The sequence below is a fragment of the Bacillus rossius genome, chromosome 3, assembly GCF_032445375.1.
Source record: "Bacillus rossius redtenbacheri isolate Brsri chromosome 3, Brsri_v3, whole genome shotgun sequence".
Classification (NCBI taxonomy): Eukaryota; Metazoa; Arthropoda; class Insecta; order Phasmatodea; family Bacillidae; genus Bacillus; species Bacillus rossius.
The window spans coordinates 76486106-76511700 of record NC_086332.1 but is presented as its reverse complement, the minus strand read 5'-3'; the positions used below and the strand labels follow the sequence as shown (position 1 = coordinate 76511700).

Sequence of the window (25595 nt, the reverse complement as noted above, 5' to 3'; positions counted from 1 at the left end):
GCTCGTCCATTTTGTCTAGCTTCCCCCGTAAACAAGCAGCATGTCTGTGTACTCACTAAAAGTGTACTCCATTGAGCTCCACTAAAACGTCGCCCTTTTCAGAACCACAGCGAAAGAAATGACACCACGAGTTTGCTTGTACGACAGAACAGTCAACGACAGACCACCAGTGATATCAAAACACACTGCGACACTGCGGTGTCACGCTGCGCAGTGCTATGGCACGGCATGAACGGAAGAAAATAGGTGAGGGCGCCATCAACGGAAGTAAAAAGGGGCGGGGGTCAGCATTCGACATCGTACAGTCCTCTCGAGCGCTGCCCGGCGTCGTAAACACGTAATTCACCACAGCATCGTCTGTCTCGCACAAAGCCCAACGGGTTGCTTACGCTGACTCTTTCTAGGGCTACAGGGGCTTAACTACATGTTTCCGGCAACATGTTTATTGGCAAAAATGGTTGCAAATAATAAGAGCTTTCTACCCTCAAGCGTTGTAACATGAATTTTGATACATACTGTATTATTAAAATAAAATATGTTTTGCCGTCACCCGACCTCTGTGAAAGGTCCGGGGGGTACCTGACGGGCGCTACGGGCGTCGCGATGCTCTTGTTGTCCGGAGGGGCACCAGGCTAGCGGACTGCTAGGCCGTTGGTGTGGGGTCGTGGGTACTCTGCCCCCGCTTGCTGCGCCAGGTACACGGCTTGAATGTAACCTGAATGGTTCTACCTTGACTGTGAAGGCCGCTCGGCCGTGTGGAGGACGGGGAATTACGGAAAATGATATACGAGTTGGCGAGAATACATTTAATTTGGGAGTTTCACCGGGGGTCCATGTGGGTACACGGTACACTCTACAAGTCCGCTCCGCGGTTCAGTCCCGCTACAAAAATTCTCACCAACACTAAACACAACACTACGTGACAATGGTTACCGCGGCAGTCTCGCGGGACGTGGGTCGATGCTCGCTGGAGACGGCCAGCGCCGAAATTTAACGGGTGCAGGGGGGGGGGGGGGGGGTTGGTGGTCGATGAGCGGGCTCCTAAGTTCGGTGAAACACTTACGTGAGTGATACGATCTGCAGCAGCGCGGTATCACGATGAAGACGGTCGGGATAGGCCCGGTTCCGTAAAATACGCGCCGAGTCGACGTGGGCAGCTATGAATTAATAAAAGGTTTAAATTTAAAGATTTAGTACAGAATAAAATAATCAAAGAAAGAAAACTTGGATGCTGCCCACGGACACACGTCTGTTCCCGGCGCGGAGTGGTTCGAGACTGCCGAACATGGCCGCCTCGCAAGGAAGAGAAACTTTCTCTTCTTTGTGAGTCGGCGTCAAAAAACTTATATTAATTGAATTTACTCTATGACCAGTTAAAACATGTTCCAGGTGCCCAATTAAAATGTAGCACCTGGTAATTGGGTGCTTAAGGCTTAACAATGATTTAATGTATTTAATTATTTAAATTGTGACATTAAGTTGGCGACTGTAAATTTACTAACATATTGTCCCACTGTGAATTGTTTTAGAGGGATTTCTCCTATTCTGCCTTGATCATAGTCACGGCCATTTTAATTAAGGCCAGTGGCCGCGGTGACTGTTAATGAGGTTTGTTGTCTATTGGGGTCACGCCCGAGGCGCTCGCCTGACTCAATCCGGCTGGGCAAGGGGCGCGCTCCGAAAACGGGATACGGTACTGGCGGTGCGGAGCACGGGCTTAAAGGCCATGGTCGGTACGACGTCAGTTTAAATGGAAATTATTATATATTTAATTTTATTGACTAAAGAATAAGCATATTCGTCTCGGAAAGAAAAATTATATTTAATAGTTACCAGATTTTTAAGTCAGATTTATATTACAGAAACAATTTAAAAAACGAAGTAATGGTATGCCTTACATTCCCAAAATAATTTCATTTAAATCGATTAAAAGTATGTGCAAATTTTGAAAGTAAAATATAATCTGACAAGAATGTTGGTAATTACTCAACTTGCCCTGACTGTAGAAAATTAAATACTTTGGCTCTGACATTGTACCTCCTTGCCTCTTAATTAAAGCCTGGTTCCCAGCCCTGTCCGCAGCTCGCCATAGTAGTATTTGTAATGTCATCTCTGTTCCATGGCATTCTGGCATCCTGTCTTCAGTCCCGCCCGGGCCATCACTGAGGCACTCCATTGCAAATATCTCTTTTATTTCCATTTTACTGTTTATTCTCTTTTGTATCATTAGTGTATTTTGTAGCGAATTGTCACTGTATTCCTCTGCTACTAAATCTGCCTGCCTCCTATTTGCCTTATTGTCATGCACAGGACCCCAACACGTGCACCAACTTGTAGTGCACTAAGTTTTCACTGCAGAGTTCTCCGCGCGGGTGATGTCCTCGGTCAGCAACACTGGGCCAGACAGTCCACTCCAGCCTCAGAGCAAGAGGCTCCTATTTCCACCGAGCTGGCCCCAGGCAAGCAAACATCCAATTATAAATCACACAGGGCCGTGTGTTGTACGTGAATACGTGTATGTAACAGGTAATATTTCTTTAAAAAATATCAAATACGCTATTTTATGTATGTTATAATCATGTTTGAACACTAACAAGTTGCGTATAGGACATTATATATTATTGAATATATATTTTAACATCATATATATTCACTGTAACTATTTTGCAGTAATGTTTTATATATGCAATCGATAGATTTTGACGAGAGCTGACGATTTAAATCCAAACGAATGTCGTAGCTTCTCCGAGTCAAAAGTTATACTAAAAGTAAATATATAAACGTAGCAAAAAGACCTCAAAATGGCGGCACTTCCCTCTCTACAGCGCGCGATGCGTCAAAGTCCTCACATAGCATAACGAATTTTTTGATCCTTTTGCTATCTAGTGGTGTAATTAAATTTTGGAAGGAGATGATAGATATGTAGCTGCAATATCAAACTGTATCCCCCGAATTTGTTATCATTCGTTTTTTGAATTGCCTTCCACTATGGAAGCAATTTTAAAGACGTATTCGCGTCAAAAATTCGGCTAATTATAATCTATGTTAGATTAAAACCTTAACTTATAATTGCGGCAAAGTTAAAAGTTATTTCTGTGTATTCAAACCTTACAAAGTTTCCAAATAATTTTAAAAATCCTAATTTTTACCTGACGTTTAAAATGAATCTGTTTATTTAAATATACTTACTTTTATTGGAAACTCCCATTTAATCCAATGCTAATGAGGGAGACACCTACTACTTGCACCGTAAGTTTGCAGGCCGCCGTGTGTTTCACTAAGCCGACGAAACACACCAAGGAAAAGGATAGGAATTTGCCACACCTATCTAAATGACCAGCCGACCTCTGTAGCGCAGTCGGATACAAACCGGCTTACAGTACGAAGGTTTTTGTTTTTGATTCCTGGGTAAGTCATGGGTGTAACATATTGCCGTCGTCCGGGGTCTCGGGCTCGAGTCCCGGTGTGGCTCCTAGTGGGAAAAGGCGGTTCTTGATACGTATGGTCCGGGTGGGCGCCAGACTAGCTCGGTTCTAGTCGTGAATTTGGGGTCGTGGATGTATGTGCCCCTGCGTGGCCCACTAGGGCCGGCGGCGGTGTTGCGTGAGATGATGTTTAAATAAGAGACGTGGAGTTGAGGTGGCGGTGTCGTACCTTTTATTCATAGGAGCGAGTCGTACACAATACAACACTCTACAGAGGTCCCCGGGGGGGGGGGGGGGTTTACTCGTTATTCCGTGGCGCCGTATTGTTTGTGTTCCGCGTTACGTGGGCCTCGGCCGCTGTTACGTCTCGTACGTCTCACTGGTTACGCGGGTAACGTAATTTCGTAACACAAAGGGGGGACACAAAAGTACACTGAATTAAGGGGGTGCGCACAAGTTACGTGGCACTCGTTACTCGGGTAACGTAAGCTAGTAATACAAAATACGGGACACAGAAATACACTGAATTAAGGGGGCGCGCACAAATTACGTGGCACTCGTTACTCGGGTAACGTAAGTTAGTAATACAAAATACGGGACACAAAAATACACTGAATTAAGGGGGCGCGCACAAATTACGTGGCACTCGTTACTCGGGTAACGTAAGTTAGTAATACAAAATACGGGACACAAAAATACACTGAATTAAGGGGGCGCGCACAAATTACGTGGCACTCGTTACTCGGGTAACGTAAGTTAGTAATACAAAATACGGGACACAAAAATACACTGAATTAAGGGGTGGATGGTTGGAGACGGCCAATCCCGTATACGAATGTCTCTGCGCGGGTGTTGTGCCCACTGTGGGGAAACACGCACCGCAATTAAAGTTGTCCAAGCTCCCTTGCGGGTTTGTGGTCAGCGCCGTGCGCGTGGCCTTAAGTAAAGTTCTGTGAGTTGCGGGAGGCGGCCCGTGCTGTATACTGAAGATCAACCCCGCTGACCAAGTGTGGTGCGGGGTGTCTTTAAACTGATGCGGTCGGATTAGGTCCTGGACCGAAAAGGGGGACCGGGTACTCACGGAGAGGTTAAGTAAAAAAATGGGTTCTGTTAATTAGTGACTATATTTACCGGACGTTACTTTCGATCAAGACAAAGGCTATTGCCCCTCCGTGGGACGTAGGTCCGCCCCGGTCCGTGAGCTGTGCTGAACTGCTGAACTGGCATGGCGTCCGAGGGAGGCTCGGCCTCTCTTGCGCCAGGTTTGACCTCATTACGCTAGACTCTAAATGGGTGTGTCTGGAAGAGACTTTATTGTCGCTAAAATCCTAATTTAATGTTCCAGGAGGAATGGGTATGGTTCTTCTCTTGTCTACTCAGGTTTTCGCGGGTTTGCCTTAAATCGCTGTTCGGCTCGCCTGACTCGGGTGGGCCATGGCCAGGGGTGTGTTCCGTTAGCGGGAGCGTATACTGGCAGGTGCAGGTTGGGCTCTGGGGTGGTCGTCGGCCGGACGACGTCAATATTATACATAATTATATTTGATTACTATATTATGATAACGAAATTTGAACGAGGATAAATTGACTCTTTGGCTGTTGGTGACAAATTGTAGACAACTTAGCAGAAAAAAACTATCTATATGACTGTGGTCTATATCCTTATCTTGTCTATGGCTTAATTTGTTCGAAGTTGAATGTTTTTTTTTGTTGTAAGCCATGGTAGAGTTTTTTTTTTGTTTATTTATGAAATATTGAGTGTTTGTTTGTTAACTCAATTTATGTCGAAAATGTTTGGTGTCAAGCAGGTACAATTAATTTGATCGTAAAAGAGTATTTTTTGTAATAAATGTAGTAAATTTGTCGTTTAGTCTTAATTTATTTCTTAATCATTGTCAAATTACTTTAAATATTCGTAATTTTTCCTTTCAAATTGTGTAATTATTGAGAAAGGCGCACCCGAATAGACGCCAACAAAAAAAATAATTCTAATATAATATTAATATCTTGACATTTTTGGTTATTGTGAAAACGGCATTGTGGCATGTCAAGTTGTTTACTGGTAATTTTTTTCCCTTCAATTTTAAGTATTAATTTAGCCAACTTAACCTAACCCACCTTTGTTAAAAATATGGGTAAATCTGTATTGTACGGATTAGCGCCAAAAAAATCGTACAAATATGAAATAACTTTCATTATATGCTCTTTTACGTCCTCTTTTCAAAACCGCCTGCGGAGATTAAAAATTCCAATTACTTTTGGAGATATCGCCGTTCTTATTTTGCAATACAAGCCCTATGTAATCATTCAACAGACGCCATTTTATATTTTGCCGTGTGTGCGTGAATGCCTAAATAACAGAAATTTTCCATTAGGTAAGGTTAGTTACATTTAAAATACTTCAAAATAAACGGAAATTAAAAATACCTAATATCAATTAATTTTACTTGTATAGATTTAAGTATTTATAATGTAACTGACCTGACCTAACAAAACGGGACAAAGGTAGATTAGGTCCGGTCAGCTACAGTATAAATACTTTGAAACTGAACGGACATTAAAAATAATAAAAATTAATTTTAATGGTTGTTTAGTTTTAAAGTATTTATAATGTAGCTGACCTGACCTAACAAACCGGGAAAAAGGATGAACAGTAGGAACTCACGTAATTTTCATTTTACGTGATGTAGTCGTTCAACTACGTCGCGAAAAAAAAAAAATCATACTTGTAAACAAGCAACAATGGTGAACGCGGGAAGCCTACGATTCACTCATCTTTCTGGACATACCCGAATACTCACGTTGGCAAGCCTTCTTTCAACAGACGAGAGGCAAACACCCGATCGTGCATCTTCGGTTTTTTTTTTGTTTATTGTAAATAAATATGCAACTCATGAAAACTAATGGTCAATTAGGTTTTGTTAGCTACATTATAAATACTTCAAAACATTGTGGATGGTTGATTTGGTTAGGATAGCTACATTAAAAATACTGTGAAACCATGTAAACGGTTTCGTAGCGCTGGATAGCTACATATTAAAAAGTTATTTGCTAAGCAACCATAAAATGATTTTACAGTTTTTTTAATGTAGCTATACTTACCTATTATAACCAACCATCCACAGCGTTTTAAAGTATTTTTAATTACTTCTTGCTAATTTTAAGAAAAGAAGGCTTGCCAACGTGAGTATTCGGGTATGTCCAGAAGGATGTGTGAATCGTAGGCTTCCCGCCAAACGCCGCATCAGTGCACATCATGAAAATTAAAAAATTCCATATCTCCTAAAGTATTTGGAATTTCTGATCTCCGCCGGGTTTAATGAAAAGAGGAAGTTAAAGAGCACAGAATAAAGGTATTTTCGGATTTTTAAAATTTTTTTTTAAAAAAATCGCCAAAAAATGAATATTAAAAAATTCGATATCTCCAAAAGTAATTGGAATTTTTTATCTCCGCAGGCGGTTCTGAAAAGAGGACGTAAGATAGCATATAATGAAAGTTATTTCATATTTGTACGATTTTTTTTGGCGCTAATCCGTACAATACAGATTTACCAAAATATGTAGTTGGGCGGTATTTGCGAAAAAAAATGTTAAAAATACGAAAATACTTTATTCTATGCTCTTTAACTTCCTCTTTTCATTAAAACCGGCGGAGGTAAGAAATTCCAAATACTTTAGGAGATATTGAATTTTTTAATTTCATCATATGTAGTTAAGCAGTATTTGCGAAAAAAAAATGTTAAAAATCTGAAAATACCTTTAGTAGATGCTCTTAAACTTCCTCTTTTCATTAAAAGCGGCGGAGATAAGATATTCCAAATGGTTTAGGAGATATCAAATTTTTAAATTTCATCACAATTATACCAGTGCATTCATGTGGCATTCCGCATTGTTTATTGTTTACGAGAATCTATTTTTTTATTGGATAATGATGTCACGTGTTTGATCGTGATAGGCGAGAATTTAAATGAACCAATACGTGATTATTTAGTTCATTTATTGTTTTAAAACGGTGTTTAATTACCGCCTCCAACTTAGGCGAGTTTTTAATGTTTCTAATTTTAAAGTTTTTTTTTATTGTTGCACAAGTAATAAGTAACAAAAAAATTTTACGTGAGTTGTTACTGTTCATCCTTTGTCCTGGTTTGTTAGGTCAGGTCAGTTACATTGTAAATACTTTAAAACTAAAGAACCATTGAAATAATTTCATATTATTTTTTAATGTACGCTTAGTTTCAAAGTATTTATAATGTAACTGACCTGACCTAATCGACCATTTTCATTAATTAGGCATTCACAAACACACGGCAAAATAAAAAAATGGCGACGGTCGAATGATAAACACAGGTCTTGTATGCATAATAAGAACGGCGATATCTCCTAAAGTATTTGGAATTTCTTATCTCCGCCGCTTTGAATGAAAAGAGGAAGTTGAACAGCATCTAATAAAGGTATTTTCGGACTTTTAACATTTTTTTTCGCAAATACCGCTCAACTACATATGATGAAATTTAAAAATTCGATATCTCCTAAAGTATTTGGAATTTCTTACCTCCGCCGCTTTTAATGAAAAGAGGAAGTTGAAGAGCGTCTAATAAAGGTATTTTCGGATTTTTAACACTTTTTTTTTGCAAATACCGCTAAACTACATATTTCCCCCACCTTTCACTTTGTTATATTTGCCTTATATCGTAGAAGCAGCTACTAGGTTTTAAGAGAGCGGAACAAGAGGAAATAGCAGATGTGCATACTTGCTTTTTCACTTAAATTTTAAAAAATTTCTTCAAGCGTTGTGACCCCTCGCGAACAAGCAGACGGCAAAAGAGTATTAAGGACCTGACACAGTGAGCCGATGAGCTGCTGTGCTGACCATCTGTTGGTGATTTGGCCTCTAAACTGCATGTCACGTGACTGCAGATTGGCAGTGCAGAGCCATGTCAACGTATTTTGTTAAATTTAATCCAGTCAGCCGACGATCACACTTTGTACCCTTATGGTCATTATAAATGACTGGAACCGATCAATTATGTGTGTAGGTACAGAAATAAATCTAAGTTGATAATTATTTTTAATGAAATAGTTTTTGATATGGTAGTAATAAAATACAGAAAAACATTCACTAATAAACTTCAGAAAAAATTTGTGAGCGAGTCTTTCAGTACTTGCAAGATATTTGTAACTCTAACCTCGGTAACGAGCAAATTCATGTGTTCTCATCTTACAAATACACTTCTAGTACAAAACTCAGGCACAAAACGTAATGTAGAATTATTTGCTGTAACTGCTACATTGAGTATTGAATCATTTGATTTGGCAGATCTAAATTTTACACTACCTATATATTAAAACAAATCTTATAAAAGCGAAAATGGCTAGAAGAAATACTAATTCCAAACTTTGGACCTGATTTTCGACAAAGAATTTTTATTTAAATACTGCCCTTCTTGTTAAAATTCATTAAACTATAAGTTGGCTTTTTGAACTTTGGTTAGCGCCATCATCCACAGATGGCAGCACCATGGTTACACATTTCTGTACAATGTGACTTCTGTTCCATTCATGCAACTACTCCTACTAAATGCTATGTAACGAATACTAAGATGTTACACACAAAAAATTCTAATGCAATGCCTACAGTGATAATCACTCTACCACCAATTGTATGCCAGTTGTACGGTGATCTAGGTCTTTAATCATCGTTCTATGTTTCAGCACATTCTGTCCTTTCGCACCAATCTCATTTGGATTTATTCTGGTGGTCCGGCTGTTAACCGTGGCTGCCAGTTCATATTACTGTGCTGTCAGTGGTTTAATTTCACTCAGAGTTTATCATTACTGTCAGTTTTCATGTATATACAGTCTTTCTTTTTTTCTAGCAGGTGACATATCATCACTTTTTCGCTCATTCTTCATTAAAGACCGTCATTGTACTAAGCTCATTGGCAGAGCATGAGGAGTTAAATTATGCCATGAGAAGCTGTGAGGATGGAATTGGTGATTGGCAACAGCACGGTGGCTAGCAGGCTCATGGGCTCATTGTGCTAGGGGCTTTAATGTCTGTATATCCCAGGCCCACACAGACTAACAATGGTAAAAACAGTTGCTTGTCATAAACGACTTGTACATTTAGGTATATTAAAACCATATTCAAGTAGACATTTTTTTTTGTTAAAATCATTAAATTTAAAGTCGTTATTTGATATACTTGACAGAATATTTTTGTGTACTGGACACAAAAAAAATTAAACTTTGTTTTCACAGATTCCACATTGTATGTATTGCCTTCTTAAGTTGACTGGGCATGCTAACATGCTTTTAATGTGTTTCAGCTGAGTCAGCAAGGATGGCGCTGCCTGCGTTGTCTAGTTCAGCAGCGATCCCTGTCGTGCAGTCGTAGTCTGCAAGGCATCTACGAGCCTGATTACCTGGATGTGAGAACACTTGGATATCCGTCTAAAAATGTTGTTGTCTTTTGAGATTGCTTAGAGGGCAGCACACACATTGCAAAACCCTACCAGAATTGTATTTTCAGTTTACAAGTTCTCATATATAAGAATAAGACTTCATTTCTTATAAGCTACTACTAACAGGCTAACACCAAGACATATGGTAATATAATCTGTCAAAATTGCTAAGCTGGCATGACCATGGTCCTAAACGTTCTGTATTAAAGGTTGTACTAAACTTCTAAACTTGTAGGCAGAGCAATTATAGGAGTTTAGTTATGCAGTGAGAAGCAGTTGGTGTAAGTTTTTTAATACACAAACTATTTTTTTTCTATGTCCCCTGTTGAAAAATAAATTTGTTCTGTCCGGCTCCGCCCATTTTTATAAATTTCTCTATGAAAATCTGGAATTTGGCAAATACTATAAAAATGCAACTTGGTTGGTGGGTCAGAGCCTTAAAATGACAAATTTAAACATGACTTATAAACAGGGGTTATGTGGTCACATGTAGTCATTGGACTTAAGATAACACTGCTTTCTCGCAAGGGTGTGATTTTTTTCTTGTAGAAATTGAAACCAGACATCCCAGTGTACAACGCACTGAACATACAGATGAAAGGCTATGACTTTCCGGTGTTGGAGAACTACCAGAAGTTTGTGCACAGCATCGCAGAGTCTATGGATATAGAGGTGGAAGACAGGTGAGCACTCTATTCTTCTAGTGACTAATGACAGAGATGTGGATTTTCATGTTTTCGATAACACAAATTTTTATTCAAATTTTAGTGTGTTTATGATAACACATTTTTTCACTTCTTAGAAAATACTAAGATTCCACTTCCAAAAACTAATAATACCAAAAACGTTACGTTCAAGAATAAACTTACATATTTTATGTGATGGATGGGTTCCGAGATTTGCAAGAATATTGATTAATGTCTGCATGCATGGTTTTTCCAACCAGTGTTAGGTTTTTATCCTTCCGTATCATGTGTTTTAAAACAACGAACCATCATTACAGATAGTAAGCTTCAGTTAGGGATGGGTAATATTTCTGTCACTGAGACTTTGTCACATTTACAACGCTGTTATAGGGACGAGCCATGACAGTCTTCGAAGTCATTGCTTCGACTTGTTGCTCCTTCACGAGCAGATGGGCGTTGAAAATTACATACTTAATAGTTCAGATGGTGTTTTGAGTTCTCTATGTGGCATATTGTTTGTGATGAACAATTTGGGTGATAAGTCTGCTGCTGTGATAATTTTTTTCTTATTTTTGGGCATGTTGTTTGTTTACATGTTGTAAGATTTTTATTACGTTTATGAATAACTGCACACATGTGATCTACTAATGTGATGTCATTCAGATTTAATAAGCAAGTACTTATAATTGCAAAACATTGAGATTTTTCTATTATCTTTAAATTTAATATACCGTATTTACTCGTGTATAGCGCGCCCTCGTGTATAGCGCGCACCACGATTTTTGCAACAAATTCCAAAGAAAAAAATTTTTTTTCCCCATAAATAAATTTTACTAACATTTTGTGGTACCTGTACGTGTGAAACAAATTAATAATTTAAATTAATGTGTGGTGATGCGTCAGGAAAATACTTAAACTCTGCTGTGTAGACGGAAGATAATGAAGCGCTGTATCGTCACAACTGGTAAGTGGACTGTAGAGATGGAGGGAGGGAGGCATGAACGTGACGCGGAGGACTAGATGACTCACCGGTAGCAGCTGCGACGAGGAAGCGAAGGAAGTGGGAGGGGGAATGGCGACAACATTCTCTCTCTCTCTCTCTCTTTTATTTTACTAGCTGCGCTGGCTTTCTGTAGAGGGGGAGGTCTAAAAATAAACAAGAGACGTGCGAGCTTGCGCGCGCACGTGTGTGTGTGTGTGTGTGTGTGTGTGTGTGTGTGTGTGCTGTGAGCGTTATTGTGTGCGAGAGACCAGGTTGCGTGCCTGCGCGCGTGCGTGTGTGTGTGTGTGAGAGGCCTTGTTGCTTGTGCGTATGTGTGGGGGCTGGCCAGAAACGTCACCCGTCACCCGGCAGTTAACGACTTCCACTCCTCCTCCCCGCCACACCCCCTCATTTTTTTTTTCCGTGTATAGCGCGCATCCTTATTTTTTTCCTTTACTTGAGGGGAAAAAAGGGCGCGCTATACACAAGTATATACGGTAAATGTATTCCAGAAAATGATCTACATAAATAATAGTGAACATTGGGTAGTGTAGAAGAAGTAAGCGAAAAAATAAACAGATGGGATAGCAACTTTGTTTTATACTATTTAGAGAAAATAATTATTAATTACATTTATATCGTAACCAAGGGGAAAAAGTGATAGATTGAGCAGTGATATTTTCTTTATTCTAGTAGATGTTTAAAAATTACGAAATATGGAACCTCTAAAGTTGCAGGATCATAGAGCAGGTAAAACTAATTATCATCTTCTATTGCAAAATTTAGTCTTAGTTTCTGTTAACAATCCTCCATAAAAAACACTTGTTAAAATTTGTCCCTTTAAGTTTTTATTATACTCATGTTTTGCTGTTTTGCATTTCTAGCAGTTCTGTGAGGCCAGGAAAGTGTCTCACGGTCACTGTATTTGCGTTGCAGTTGGGCCTTGCCTCCGCAGCACCTCCAGATACAGAGGTACAAGCCACAGAGCTCCATAGTGGACAGCGAGTACAAGCTGCTGGTCTACGAGAGGAACGTGCAGGTGAGCTAGTTCCCAACATTAGTGACATACCAGTGTAGTTGTTTCAGTATCAGCAGCGGAGTTCTGATTTAATTGTTTCCTGTCGGTACTTAAAAAACTGATACCCCATGGAAAAAGTATAATCATTTCATCCATTCAGGTGTCACACATACATAGGTATTTACTATTTATATTTACCTGTTTATTTCATAGTCATCTTTTACTCCAATGTTGCTGTAATTTAAAGCTATAATTGAATATTGGGTTTTTTATTTTGTCAAATGAATAATGTGTATTTTTTTGCTATGCACAAATTTTATGTATTAAAATACTTTTTTTTTGTCATCCATGAAAAATCTTTGTAATAAATAATTGACTAATTGTATTAAGGTACTGACTTATTAGTTTATTACTTAAAAATATAGGATTTCTAGACTTGCACCGTAATTATTTTTACAAAAGGTATTGAATTGGTCTTGCATCAACGACGAGGTTGTTAACAGACAAATGCAGCCAACGACTTCGTAGGAAAAGCGGGAAAGTAATCAACCTCGGACTAACTAGGTAACTAGGTGTGTGCCAGAGAAAACACTGAACAGGAGTTGAAAAGTGTGGAGTGTAGCTGGAACGTGCTGTGGCGCAGGTGACGGACCTGCCCTCGACAGTGGCGGCCGTGTTCCTGGAGGTGATCCAGGCCGTGCTGCCGGAGGGCGTGAGCCTCAGCGTCCACGAGCACCTCAGGGAGCACGAGGAGGCGAGGTTCGTGCCCGACCAGCAGCTCAAGGAGCTCAAGACCGAGCTGGACTCGCTGGGTGGCCCGGTCGCCAAGAAGAAGTAGCGGCAGCGTCCAATGTCGTTGAGATGTTTGCAAGACGATCCGTGGTTTGGTGGTGAAGTATTGTTCCTTACTGGTCGTAACTGCCGCGACCGCAGGAAGCTCTTGATGAGACCAGCGGTACAAAACCTGTGGCACGGTGATGGCCAACTTCAATGTATTGGAGAGCCAGGTATATTTTTTTTGCAGTAACTTGAGGGGCAAAACACACATTATTTGCTATTAATTTTTTTGTATGTGTGTTTTATAATGTGTAATTATCCTGTAGGAAAACATAAGTGATTAAATAAGAGTAATAAATGAGAACTTCGGAGCCTGCGTGCTAAGTCTACCATTTTATTGTTAGGTCTCTGTGTATGTCAGGTTTAGCTACATGAAGGATATGTGTCAGCACAGCATTGGAAAGTATATTCCTTGTCTTAGATATTCTGTTTCATTGATTAAGTAGTTTCGCAAATTTACGTATATGCATGAATTGAACGTATAATCTGTGCCAATTCTTTAAAAATTGATAAGGTTTTTGGCAAAGCAGCTTTTAGAACTCAATATGAACTCTCAATAGTCACACTTCAGTTCACAGAGTAAGTAACCTATTGATTTTTTAAGTAATATGGTTGACATTTCTCTATGGATGTTCTGCACAAAATGACCTTTTTTTTTTTAACATCTTGCATATTGGAAAGTAAGAGAAGCCCTTTAGTTCCAATGCAGATTTAAATCTACTAGGAAATTTTATTTTCAAACAAAAAATCTGATTCTTATTGAACAATTTCACATACAGCATATTCTGACTGAAGCAATGTAAAGAGGGGAGATTGTTTATTCAACTTTAAAATTTTAACAAAATATAATATAGACTTACCCCTAACATTTCTTTAAAATTGTAAGTAACTTTATTGTTTATATTTTGGTTGATATTTTGATATTTAGTGCCAACTGAATTTATTTTGAGGCAAAATTAACACTGAGATTTAGCATATATTGAGTATAAGAACTATAAGTTAAGAGTTCTCATTTTTTTTGTAAGCACAATTTACACTATTTACCATACTTTTAAAACTTGGAATAAAACTTAAAAGAAGTCTTATCACAAAACAAAAAACCAGTCAGTAATAAACCAGGTATTAATTAAAGCAGTTATGCCCCAATAACTTGTTCATTATTGAGCATGTACTAAGACAATATATAATGGTGGTGTATGTGTAACTGTCATGCTTCATGTTTGATTAATGATTACTGTGAAACCTCGTTAATACAATATTGGTTAATACAAAATCCTCGTTATTACAAACCTGTTTAAATCCCCAGCAACATGAATAGGATCTTCAGTATTAAATAGTTTGTTTATTATGAAATATTGGATATTATGTAATTCAAAGTTCTACTGTGACCCAAAACTTGTTTTCGCGTATATTTAATACCTGATAATACAAAGTTATTTTGTATTCTTGTCATAAAAACATTCAGGGCATCTTCAGAAATAGATATTACTGATGCCTTTTTAAAAGAAAAGTCTTGAATATGATTGCACAGCGATATTGTACGACTTCCACATGTGAAATACCAAAGAAAATTTCAATGGACTACTGTATTTTACCAAATCAACTTCTAAAATACTATTATCTCGTTTTATCATGGTTTTAAACAGCGTACATCGGCCATGTTGAAACACAACAGTTTCACTTTCACTTTCACAATGAAAAATATGTATAAAACGAAATGTAGATAAAGTAAAGGACATAAATAATAATTATGTCTAAACTCCCTACGAATTGTGTTTTCTCATTGCTATAAAAAATTCATTTTAAATATCACAGTGAACTGTGAAGTGATATTAAACAATCAGCAAGCTGCCGCCATATTGGTTGGAATTAGAAGAGTGCGGGTGCCCTGTGTAACATATTGCCACATTTTGGGGAATCATTACTTGCCCCCATAAAACAACCCTAATCCTCAAATTATCTTCAAAAAAAATAATAAAATAATCAAATTTAATTGTATTTTCCCATTTACGTCACAAAAAAAGATGGTGCTGCCATCTCTTGTCGGCCGTATCGTAACCCCGCCCCTTAGTGATGCAAGGGCCAATCGCAGCGGTCCCTAATGATTTTCATCGTTTCCTTTATTGTTTATTAAATTAAATATAATTTTATCTTCGTAACTCGATTGCATTCGAGTAAAAACTAAAATATTAATACGAATATAAACATCCAACGCTTTATATATACACGGTAAATGCTAATAAATTGGCAAACTATTAAAATAATGCCATTTACAGCTCTGCATTTCAGGCCGATTGGTTGCCCGTTTATTTATAAATTTTGACGATAATCATGATGTATATAATTTTCTAGGCACCTTTTTATTAACAAAAAAAATGTTGACATGTTTAAATACGTAGTTTCTTTAATAAACATGTTAGTTTTCCGTAAACCCTAATACTATTTCATATTAGTTGTCTTTAGTTGTAGGCCAAATGGCACGCTGTTGACATAGATAAAGCTTGAATTTTCCGACGTGAAATATATTTTATTCCTGAAAATACTGTGAAAAATATTATTCCCTGCCGCTCTAATTTTTTCCTGTTAGTCGGGATCCCGCACACCCTAGTCATCCAATATACGTATGTACTAGACTGAAGTTGGCTTATTCTCCAAAATTATAAATTTGATGGTGCCATGTCTTATTGGTCAACGTATATAGAGATGCTGAATTTTATTTACGTCACTAAAAACTTGGTTTAACATGAACAGGGTCACATTTATTTTTTCATATTAAAATTTAATGGCCCAATGTTAGATTTTCAGCCTTTTCCGGTATATTTTATGTAGTGTATGTACAAGTTCGGCAAAGTTAAAAAACATAACCTAAAATGGAAAATAAAAGAAAAAGAAATGATTTAACCATTGAAAAAAAGTTAATGCTAATAAGGGAAGTAAACTTAGGTGAAAAAACCAAAACCTCCATTGCTAAGGAGTTTAATGTCCCACTGTCAACACTATCATTTTTTTATGTAGTTTTCTAATACTTAAATAATTTTTTTAATTATTATGTAAATTGTTTTTCAACTGCATATACTATATACAAATATTGAAATATTTTCAAAATCAATTATAAAATTTGTGCTTTCATTTGTTGTTGTTTTGACATATGTAATGTACACATTATGGAAAGGTATGGTTATTACAAACCTCGTTATTACAAAGTGGGTAAATTTCTGTCCCCTCAGGTTTGTATTAAGGAGGTTTCACTGTACTAATGTAATTTTCTCGGGAGATGTTACTGTAATAATTTTAATTATTTTTATTTATTTGTTTTGTGGTGTGGCATTTGGTTAGTGACAGTAAAAAAATAGGTGGGAATTTAAAGCCAATAAATGCTGCTTTACAAACAGTGATGTACTCATTTGCATGTGTTTGCTGGATATTTATGTGGGCCTTATTTAAGAATGCTGAAGACTTGATTCAGCCAGATGCCTTTTGGCCAGCACTGCTATAGCATGTAGGTATATTATTTGTATTGTTTTCGGGGTTAACATCTTTTTCTTAGTGACAGGAGGCTAAATAATGCCACTCATTCAGTAAAAAGTCACTTATAGTTATAGCTTATAGTCTCTGTGTAGTTAATTGTGTGCATTGAAAAAAAAAGTTTTTGAATTCTAACTTAAATACATAATTCAAAATAATAAACAGCTAAACTCTTAGTGTTTTATCCCATAATTGTCGCACATTTTATACTAAAATCAATTTTAAATGCAATGTTTATGCAAAAAAAAAAATTATTTTTTTTGTTACGTTAAGTTATTCATAAAAACAAAATCCATTCATGGAAAGTATGTTTATTTAAAAAGTGGCGTATATAAATGCATGCCGAAAACCTTTCTTCAACTTTAAATAGAAAAACTAAATGTGAATGTGAGCCTGAACTATAGCATAACTATCATTGTAGTACACACCACAAAAGAGTGCGGGCCAACAAATGAAGTTAACTCGGCACTCGACAGAGAGCGTGCGTTGCACACAATCGGCGAGATATCAGTAACGATATTCAACTACATGCGCACACTCTATATGGGAAGCAACATAACCAAACATGTATGATGCCAACTAGCGCCAGCTACATTTTTATAAGCGGCACACCTTGGCGATGCAGACGAACAGATAAAGGTTATACCGTTTAAAAACATCTTTAAAAGAAAATTTACACATCAGACAACTTTACATTTCCGTTAATAAAATAAGTAAGTGGTAATGTCCGAATAAATATTAGATTTCTACTTTAAAACACATTGTTTGAAAAGATATCTACACAAAGCGCTCGGAATCTAATAGCAGGACCAAAAACATCATTAAACGTTTATGTGAGAGGTTTTTTTTATCCAAATTTTACGCCCTAAAATATAGGTGTGACGATTATGCGTGTGCGATGATCCGATGATTATACAATAAAAAATTATGTATGAATAGGAGTTTGTGGTTTTGATTTTGTGTAGTTTGAAAATTTAAAAAATGTATCAATGGACTTAAATTTTCTTTTAAAAAAATTATTTAATTGTTTAGTTTATTTCTAAATGTGGCTGTATTTAGAGTCCTAAGTACATATAAATTATGTGCAAAGCCAAAAGTTGCTCAGCTTACACTAGCTACAGCAGGACAGTAACGTAATGACACAGCAGTGACGACTTATCTGTTCACTGAGTCCCTCATCACGTCACAAGGTAATAATCGCCATGACCTTGCAACTCCGTCCTCTTCCCAATTGTTTACTTGACTTCATGCTATTTGCCTAGAGGGGGAAAAACTGTCATGTCTGAGGTTAAAGAGGATTTATTCTAAAAGTGCTGATCTTGGTGTTTTAATGTCAAAATATGTTGACCATGTGGTGCTTGGGTATGCTGTATGTAATTACACATACAATCATTATTATAATGATGTTATTAGAACAGTACGAAATGCATAACCTGGCTGTGCCGTCAGCACTATTTGGTTTTGCAGGGCTCTGCCTACTACTTGGCTCCGTCCCAATCATAATGTTTCTATCCAACTATAGAGCCTCGTTTGCAAGATATTTGATTCACACAATATGTAGAGAGTGTTTCTGTCAATGCATAGCAAAGCATCGCACAAACACAAATTTTCATGGCTAAGACAAACATTTCTCACACTGTTGACAGCTCCATTTGTGTGACTGTCAACCCTCATTGTTCTTAATAATCACAATTTGGTAGTTTCACTCCAAATTCTTTAAGTTTGGTTTTTCTATTGTTATGAAAATTATGTGCAAGAGAAAATGAAACAAACAGAGGAAGACCAATCCCACCATGAAAAGCTATGAATGCTACCTAAAGATTGTTATTCAGATAGTATGTGATCAGTAAAAATTAGGGATGGGCCAGTCGAATCCTCGAATCCCACCGAATCTCTAGTATTCGAAAGATTCGAAATTCTAGGAAAAATATTGATGTAAATGTAGTACTTTAAAAACTTAAATGCTTACAATTTACTTGGCCTGTTTACGTTTTCCTTGGAACACATTTTATTGAGGTACAGTAGAACCTCGTTAATACGTGGTGGTCAGGACCGAGATAATCACAGATTACCGAATTTCGCGGACTAGCGATTAAAAGTCCGGAAGGTCTTGTCAAGCTTCTCAGACAGCGGCGTGCAGCTGGGTTAAGGCCGTTCACGGTAAGGGCCGGCCGTCTTCGAATTAGTGTCTCGGCTTAAAAAAATACAGCACTGCCTAGCCATTAGTTCACGGTCATTTACAACAGCTGAAGAGAGAAAGATAAGATCGTGCTGACCTTGCACCCCCCCCCCCCCTCCCCCTTGGACAGCCGAATGCCAGCCAGACACGTCACTCGCCAGGCGCCAGGCGCCTGCCGTGTGTTGGCGGGTGGAAACAAACAAAGGGAGACGGGAAGCAGAAGTCAGGACATCCCCCTCAAGTTTAAAGAGTGACAAATGTGACAGCTGAAAGGGGGCGACACAAAGGGTCGGTACAAACAGCGTTGCAGAGTTTGGCGGCCCACGCGCGATGGCGTGTAGTGTTTGCCGGCCTCCTAGCCCAGGAAACAAAGGTTTCAACCTGTGAAAAATTTGTCCAAAGCTGAATTTTTGCACAGCGGTAGAGTCGACTATGCTTAATAACATACCGAAAGTTTACCGCTGTAGACCTTGTGCGTATCACTGAAAATTTGCAGTTAAATCCTAGATGACAGCGACTTGCAGTAGTTCATTAAAATGTTTCCCATTTTTGCACTTTTTACCGTAGACTCTCAATAGCTATATGAAAATAATCTTAAAGCACTACTTCTCACATTGATAATGAATAAAGTTCTAAAAGTTAATATTAAAGGTAAGAAAAAAAATGTTAAATTAATGAAATAAGTTTTTTTACATCAGTCAAGGCAATAAAAAGACAATTCACTTACAAATAAAGGGTCTTACACAAATATTTCTTTTACAAAAGTTGTTGTATAGTTCTTAAGATTTACAGGTACATATCTCTCAAAAGTGTAGCTTAATTTATAGGATCACTAGAGACTCCCGAGTTTATCAATGTCGTCTACGCACTGCGACAGAGCCACAGCCGCAAGCGCTGTGGCCACTCTCACTCCCACGAAATCGAAGATTTTTAATCTTTGTAAAATTTGCTCCTAACTGAAATTTAAAACAGTGGTAACATTCAAGTTTTTTTAGCAACATTTGAAATGTTTACCTCCGCAAACCTTGCGCGGAACACCAAAAACGAGAAGATAAGTCCTAAATAATACTTTATTGACCACTCAACAATATGGCACTATAACGTAATTACTATAGTATACTTTCAGAATAGCAAACCAAAACTTACTCAAAACATTATTATCAATGATTAAATTTAAAAATCTTTCACTACGTTTGACTAAATATGATATTTATTCAATAATATTAGAAGAGAGGTGTTCTGAAAAAAGGGCACAAACGAAAATACGTATTACAAAAACACGTAGAGCCCGATTTGAAAACATTAAATAAAAGTAGTTGCAAAGTTCTTAAACTTTAAATTAGTTTATTTGTTGAGAGCTTGGTACAATGTGTCTGACCGCTAAAGCGATCCGAGCCGCGTAGTGTGTACTACTGCGATGTTGTCGAAGTAGGCTCGGGTCGGGACGAATTTCGCCGTAAAGAAACAAAGGTTTTTAATACATGGAAAATTATCCCAAAGAAGAAACTTTGTACAGTTGTAGAATGAACGTTTCTTGGTAACATATCAAAAGTTTACCGATGCAAACCTTGTGCGTCACGCCAAAAACGAGCAGTTAAGCCCAAAATGTCAATTTTTTGCAACGATCCACAATAATGGATATTGCAAATGCAGTTTATGGAGTAGACTGACAGTATGTAACCCAAAATAATCTAAAAACATTGCCCTATCTGAGTATAGTGATAAAAAGTACGAAGTTTAAACATCTTTCTATAAAATAGACAATTTAAATCATTAAAGTTAACGAATTCACTTTCATTCAATTTTTAGGAAATATAAATACATTTTACATAAACTTAAAGAGCCCAACATGGAAATCGCTTAGAGTAAACGTTGTTGCATATTTATTCATCTTTAAATTGGTATATTTTTTAAGGGTCTCATACAATTAGTCTGACCGCTGAAGCGATCCGAGCCGCGTAGTGTATACTACTGCGATGTTGTCGAAGTAGGCTCGGGTCGGGACGAATTTCGCTGTAAAGAAACAAAGGTTTTTAATACATGGAAAATTATCCCAAAGAAGAAACTTTGTACAGTTGTAGAATGAACGTTTCTTGGTAACATATCAAAAGTTTACCGATGTAAACCTTGTGCGTCACGCCAAAAACGAGCAGTTAAGCCCAAAATGTCAATTTTTTGCAACGATCCACAATAATGGATATTGCAAATGCAGTTTATGGAGTAGACTGACAGTATGGAACCCAAAATAATCTAGAAACATTGCCCTATCTGAGTATAGTGATAAAAAGTACGAAGTTTAAACATCTTTCTATAAAATAGACAATTTAAATCATTAAAGTTAACGAATTCACTTTCATTCAATTTTTAGGAAATATAAATACATTTTACATAAACTTAAAGAGCCCAACATGGAAATCGCTTAGAGTAAACGTTGTTGCATATTTATTCATCTTTAAATTGGTATATTTTTTAAGGGTCTCATACAATTAGTCTGACCGCTGAAGCGATCCGAGCCGCGTAGTGTATACTACTGCGATGTTGTCGAAGTAGGCTCGGGTCGGGACGAATTTCGCTGTAAAGAAACAAAGGTTTTTAATACATGGAAAATTATCCCAAAGAAGAAACTTTGTACAGTTGTAGAATGAACGTTTCTTGGTAACATATCAAAAGTTTACCGATGCAAACCTTGTGCGTCACGCCAAAAACGAGCAGTTAAGCCCAAAATGTCAATTTTTTGCAACGATCCACAATAATGGATATTGCAAATGCAGTTTATGGAGTAGACTGACAGTATGGAACCCAAAATAATCTAGAAACATTGCCCTATCTGATGATAGTAATAAAAAGTACACAGTTTTAACATCTTTATATAAAATAGACAATTTAAATCATTAAAGTTGAGAAATTCATTTTCATTTAATTTTACGGAAAAGTTAATACATCTTACATAAATATAAAGAGCCCTACGTGAAAATCTCTTTCAATAAACGTTGTTGCATATTTATTCTTCTTTAAATGGGTATATTTGTTAAGGGTCTCATACAATTTGTTTGACCCCTGAAGCTATCCGAGCCGTGTAGTGTGTACTACTGTGAGGTTGCCGAAGTCGGCTTGGGGTCGGGACGAATTTCGTTGTTAAGAAACATGGAAAATTATCCCAAAGCAGAAACTTTGTACAGTTGTAGAATAAACGTTTCTTAGTAACATGGCAAAAGTTTACCGATGTAACCCTTGTGCGTCACACAAATAACGAGCAGTTAAGTCCTAAATGATAATTTCCCAAACGATCCACAAAATTGTGTTTCGTAAATAATTTAATAACTCTATAAATACTTTTTTTTAAGTAGGCTCCCAGTATACAGCAAACTTGGTTTGTTCTCAAACGCCATACTACTACGGTAATAGGAATATGAAATCACTACAGACAAGATTTTGTTCTGGTGAAACCAGAGCTAACCGAGAAATGACCGAACGTCTCGGAAAGTTGTGATATTTGACGATATTGCGCGAGTAGCACACCCGTACGTGACTAAAGAGAATGGATAGTTTCCTTAGCCGTTAGGATTTCTGGTACGAACACCCTCTCACAGGTAGCGTCATAAAATACGGTCAAACTCTTGCAAAACCATCCACCACCGCTCTTTGCCACTAGCAATCCAACGACGTCAGCTAGGCGCTGCACTCAAATACATTAACTTATTTTAAAAAAAACAATATGTAATGCTACCTATACATTTTACAACACAACTCGTGTTTTATTTATTTTCTGAAAAAAACCCTATTACTATAGGAATTGGTTTTTTAAGTGAAAAAAACTCAGAGTACATTTACGATGTATCGTTTTATTCTATTTTTATGTAGTAAACTGATTTTAAAGAAGTAAATATATAATTTTTAATTTTGTCGAATACTGGCTACATTCAAATCTTGCATTGTTCTGATCGAAAATAAAACGATGTATCAGAAATAAAAAAAAATTTTGTTGCTAAAAAATAAATTTTAGTAATAAAATTTTTTAAACAGAATAAATCCATGCAGATATAAAACCAGAGGTCCTCTAGAGTTTTTCATTTACAAGTTCCAAGCAGAAATCGTTTATTGTTAATTTTATTGTATCAAAAAACATTCATATAAGAAAAAAAATGCATATCTCATTACATGTAACATACACCCTCTCATATGAATTAGCTATGTTTTAAGTGATCCCTAAATAAGACCCAGTTGAATGAGTGTCGCAGTATGCAGTGTGTCGGAATGCCGCGCTGGAACGGCGGTGGCCGTGAGAGATCAGTACGGCCGCAGTACACTGCAACGCTCGGGCCGCTTTAATGAGCCAACTAATTACGTTAGACTCTTTATAAATATACTGTCTTAAAGCTAAAGGTATAACCAAAAACATTTATTTGGACATTTTTCGCATTGGACTCTTCAAATTGGTGTAAATAGTATTTTTATCTGAGTGGCAAAGATAAAAAATAATATGTCATGAATTAATCGCTTAATATCACATCTTTAATATTAACAATTTATGCTTTTTACAACATTAATGGCTGTATTAGAGTCTCAAGATTATTTTGGTAGTTTTATGGACAGTCTAAATGAAAAACTGTACAAATGGGTAGCATTGGACTGATGTAAGTCGCTGTCATCTAGGACTTAAATGCAAATTTTCGGCGATACGCACAAGGTCTACAGCGGTAAACTTTCGGTATGTTATTAAGCATAGTCAAATCTACAACTGTGCAAAAATTCAGCTTTGGACAAATTTTTCACAGGTTTGTGCCTTTTTAAGTCTTGGTTTCCTGGACTATCCGGCCCGCGTGACGTTAATTTTAAGCGCTGACAATTTTTACTTCTTTTTTTTCTTCTCTTTTAAATTGTCCCGGATTATCCAATTCCCGAATTAGCGCTTCACGGATTAACGAGGTTCTACTGTATTGTACTTTTAATTCGTTATTATATAAAAAAAATTATGAAGCATGTACTGATTTGAAAAAACTTACTTTATATTCATGAACATGGATGCATTGTCGCTATATTGGCATTAAATAAGGCATAAATCACATATGTATTCTCAGAATATGCTAAAAAATAAAATAAAGCACATTTAGGATCTAGACTAAATATGAATCTTGTTTTTTTTTTAAAATATCTTTACCGAGAAATCTGTTACTTAGTAATACAACAATAATGCCGACTTTCATCACAAGTTACGGTCACACATGTAGTAATAACAATGAAATAATGACAAATTAATACATTATACAATTATTATTTTAATCGCAATTAAATTTTAAATATTCTGATACACATTCTATTTATGAATTTTTTTAGGACCAAGTTTGGTTTGTGTAGACTACCAACGTTAAATTTGTACTATCTGAGAATTCCATGATGGCCAACCAATGAATTTGTTAGCCAATCATTTTGAGCAACATAAAAAATAACTAATATTAATATAAAAAAAATTTAATGGGTAAACTAGAGAAAACACCCGTCACTTTTAACTTTGGGGATATTAATCACTATGCTTTAGTGAGGCTTAATTTTAAAAGACGCACGACAATATTTCTTATGGCCTAAAACCATTGAAGCCAAGATGGTGCCTTTCAGTTTCCATTAAATATTTCAGGAAAGCGTTTACCTTCATTTGGGACTTTAAACAAATGTCAAGTTGGTAAACAACAAAATATTGTTCCGTCGGTTGTTGAATTTCGTTTTCCGATTTCCGTGGATACATGAATCACTGTACTCACAGATAATGCCTGAATGCCTTAAATCCACCAAGTCAGATTCTACAGCAATTGATGAAGTGACCAGATTCTTACGTGATCCTACAGTTAACCCAGAAATAAACATTCTCGAATACTGGAAAACTCAGTCTGCGTGTTCACCCAGGCTACATAAACTGTCCAAAAAATATTTGTGTTCACCACCTGCGACAGTGTTCTCTGAACGTTTGTTCAGCACTGCAGGAAACATATGTGACCAAAAACGGAATCGTCTTGATCCAGACCATGTCAAAATCCTTGTTTTTTTAAATAAAAACTTAAACGGTTAAATAATTCTGCATAGTTTAATTTTTTCTCTTAACTTATAAATTATTTTATAATTAACCCTTGAAAACTGGATTTGGATTCGAGGGGTGGATTCGAGGTACTGTTTGGGATTCGGATTCGAGAAAAATGGGATTCTAACCATCACTAGTAAAAATAAGAATTTATATTCAGTTCATCTAATTCTCACATAACAGTGTGATGCTACCCGCTTCCACCCATTTAATTATTTTGTACGTGACATTAAGACAAGACACAAGTGTTTTGCAATCATTTTACAGCTATAAATTAGCATAAATAACATTATAATAAAGATAATTAAACCACTGGATCAAGAACGAGACTAGCTAGGGTGACTTTAGAATTGGGAAACGTGTTCTTGCTATTTTATGAACTTGCCCCCACAAGCAAGTACGTGTAATCGCA

At 36.9% G+C, this 25595-nt stretch overlaps 2 protein-coding genes across 2 annotated transcripts in view; one reads left to right on the top strand and one right to left on the bottom strand.

The window, feature by feature from the left end:
- The first annotated feature begins 5068 nt into the window (after positions 1-5068).
- LOC134530929 (large ribosomal subunit protein mL48) lies at positions 5069-13725 on the top strand. Its single transcript, XM_063366246.1, has 5 exons — positions 5069-5230; positions 9752-9853; positions 10436-10569; positions 12491-12593; positions 13216-13725. Exons 1-5 carry the CDS (start codon positions 5120-5122, stop codon positions 13408-13410), a joined length of 645 nt encoding a protein of 214 aa, XP_063222316.1. The 5' UTR covers positions 5069-5119; the 3' UTR covers positions 13411-13725.
- Positions 13726-21513: 7788 nt separating this feature from the next.
- The window catches only part of LOC134530928 (UDP-N-acetylglucosamine--dolichyl-phosphate N-acetylglucosaminephosphotransferase), a 59688-nt gene continuing 55606 nt past the window's right edge, over positions 21514-25595 (bottom strand). The window contains exon 7 of the mRNA XM_063366245.1: positions 21514-21685. Within this exon, the coding sequence (XP_063222315.1) occupies positions 21641-21685 (45 nt within the window). The 3' untranslated portion in view covers positions 21514-21640. The remainder of the gene's footprint in view (positions 21686-25595) is intronic.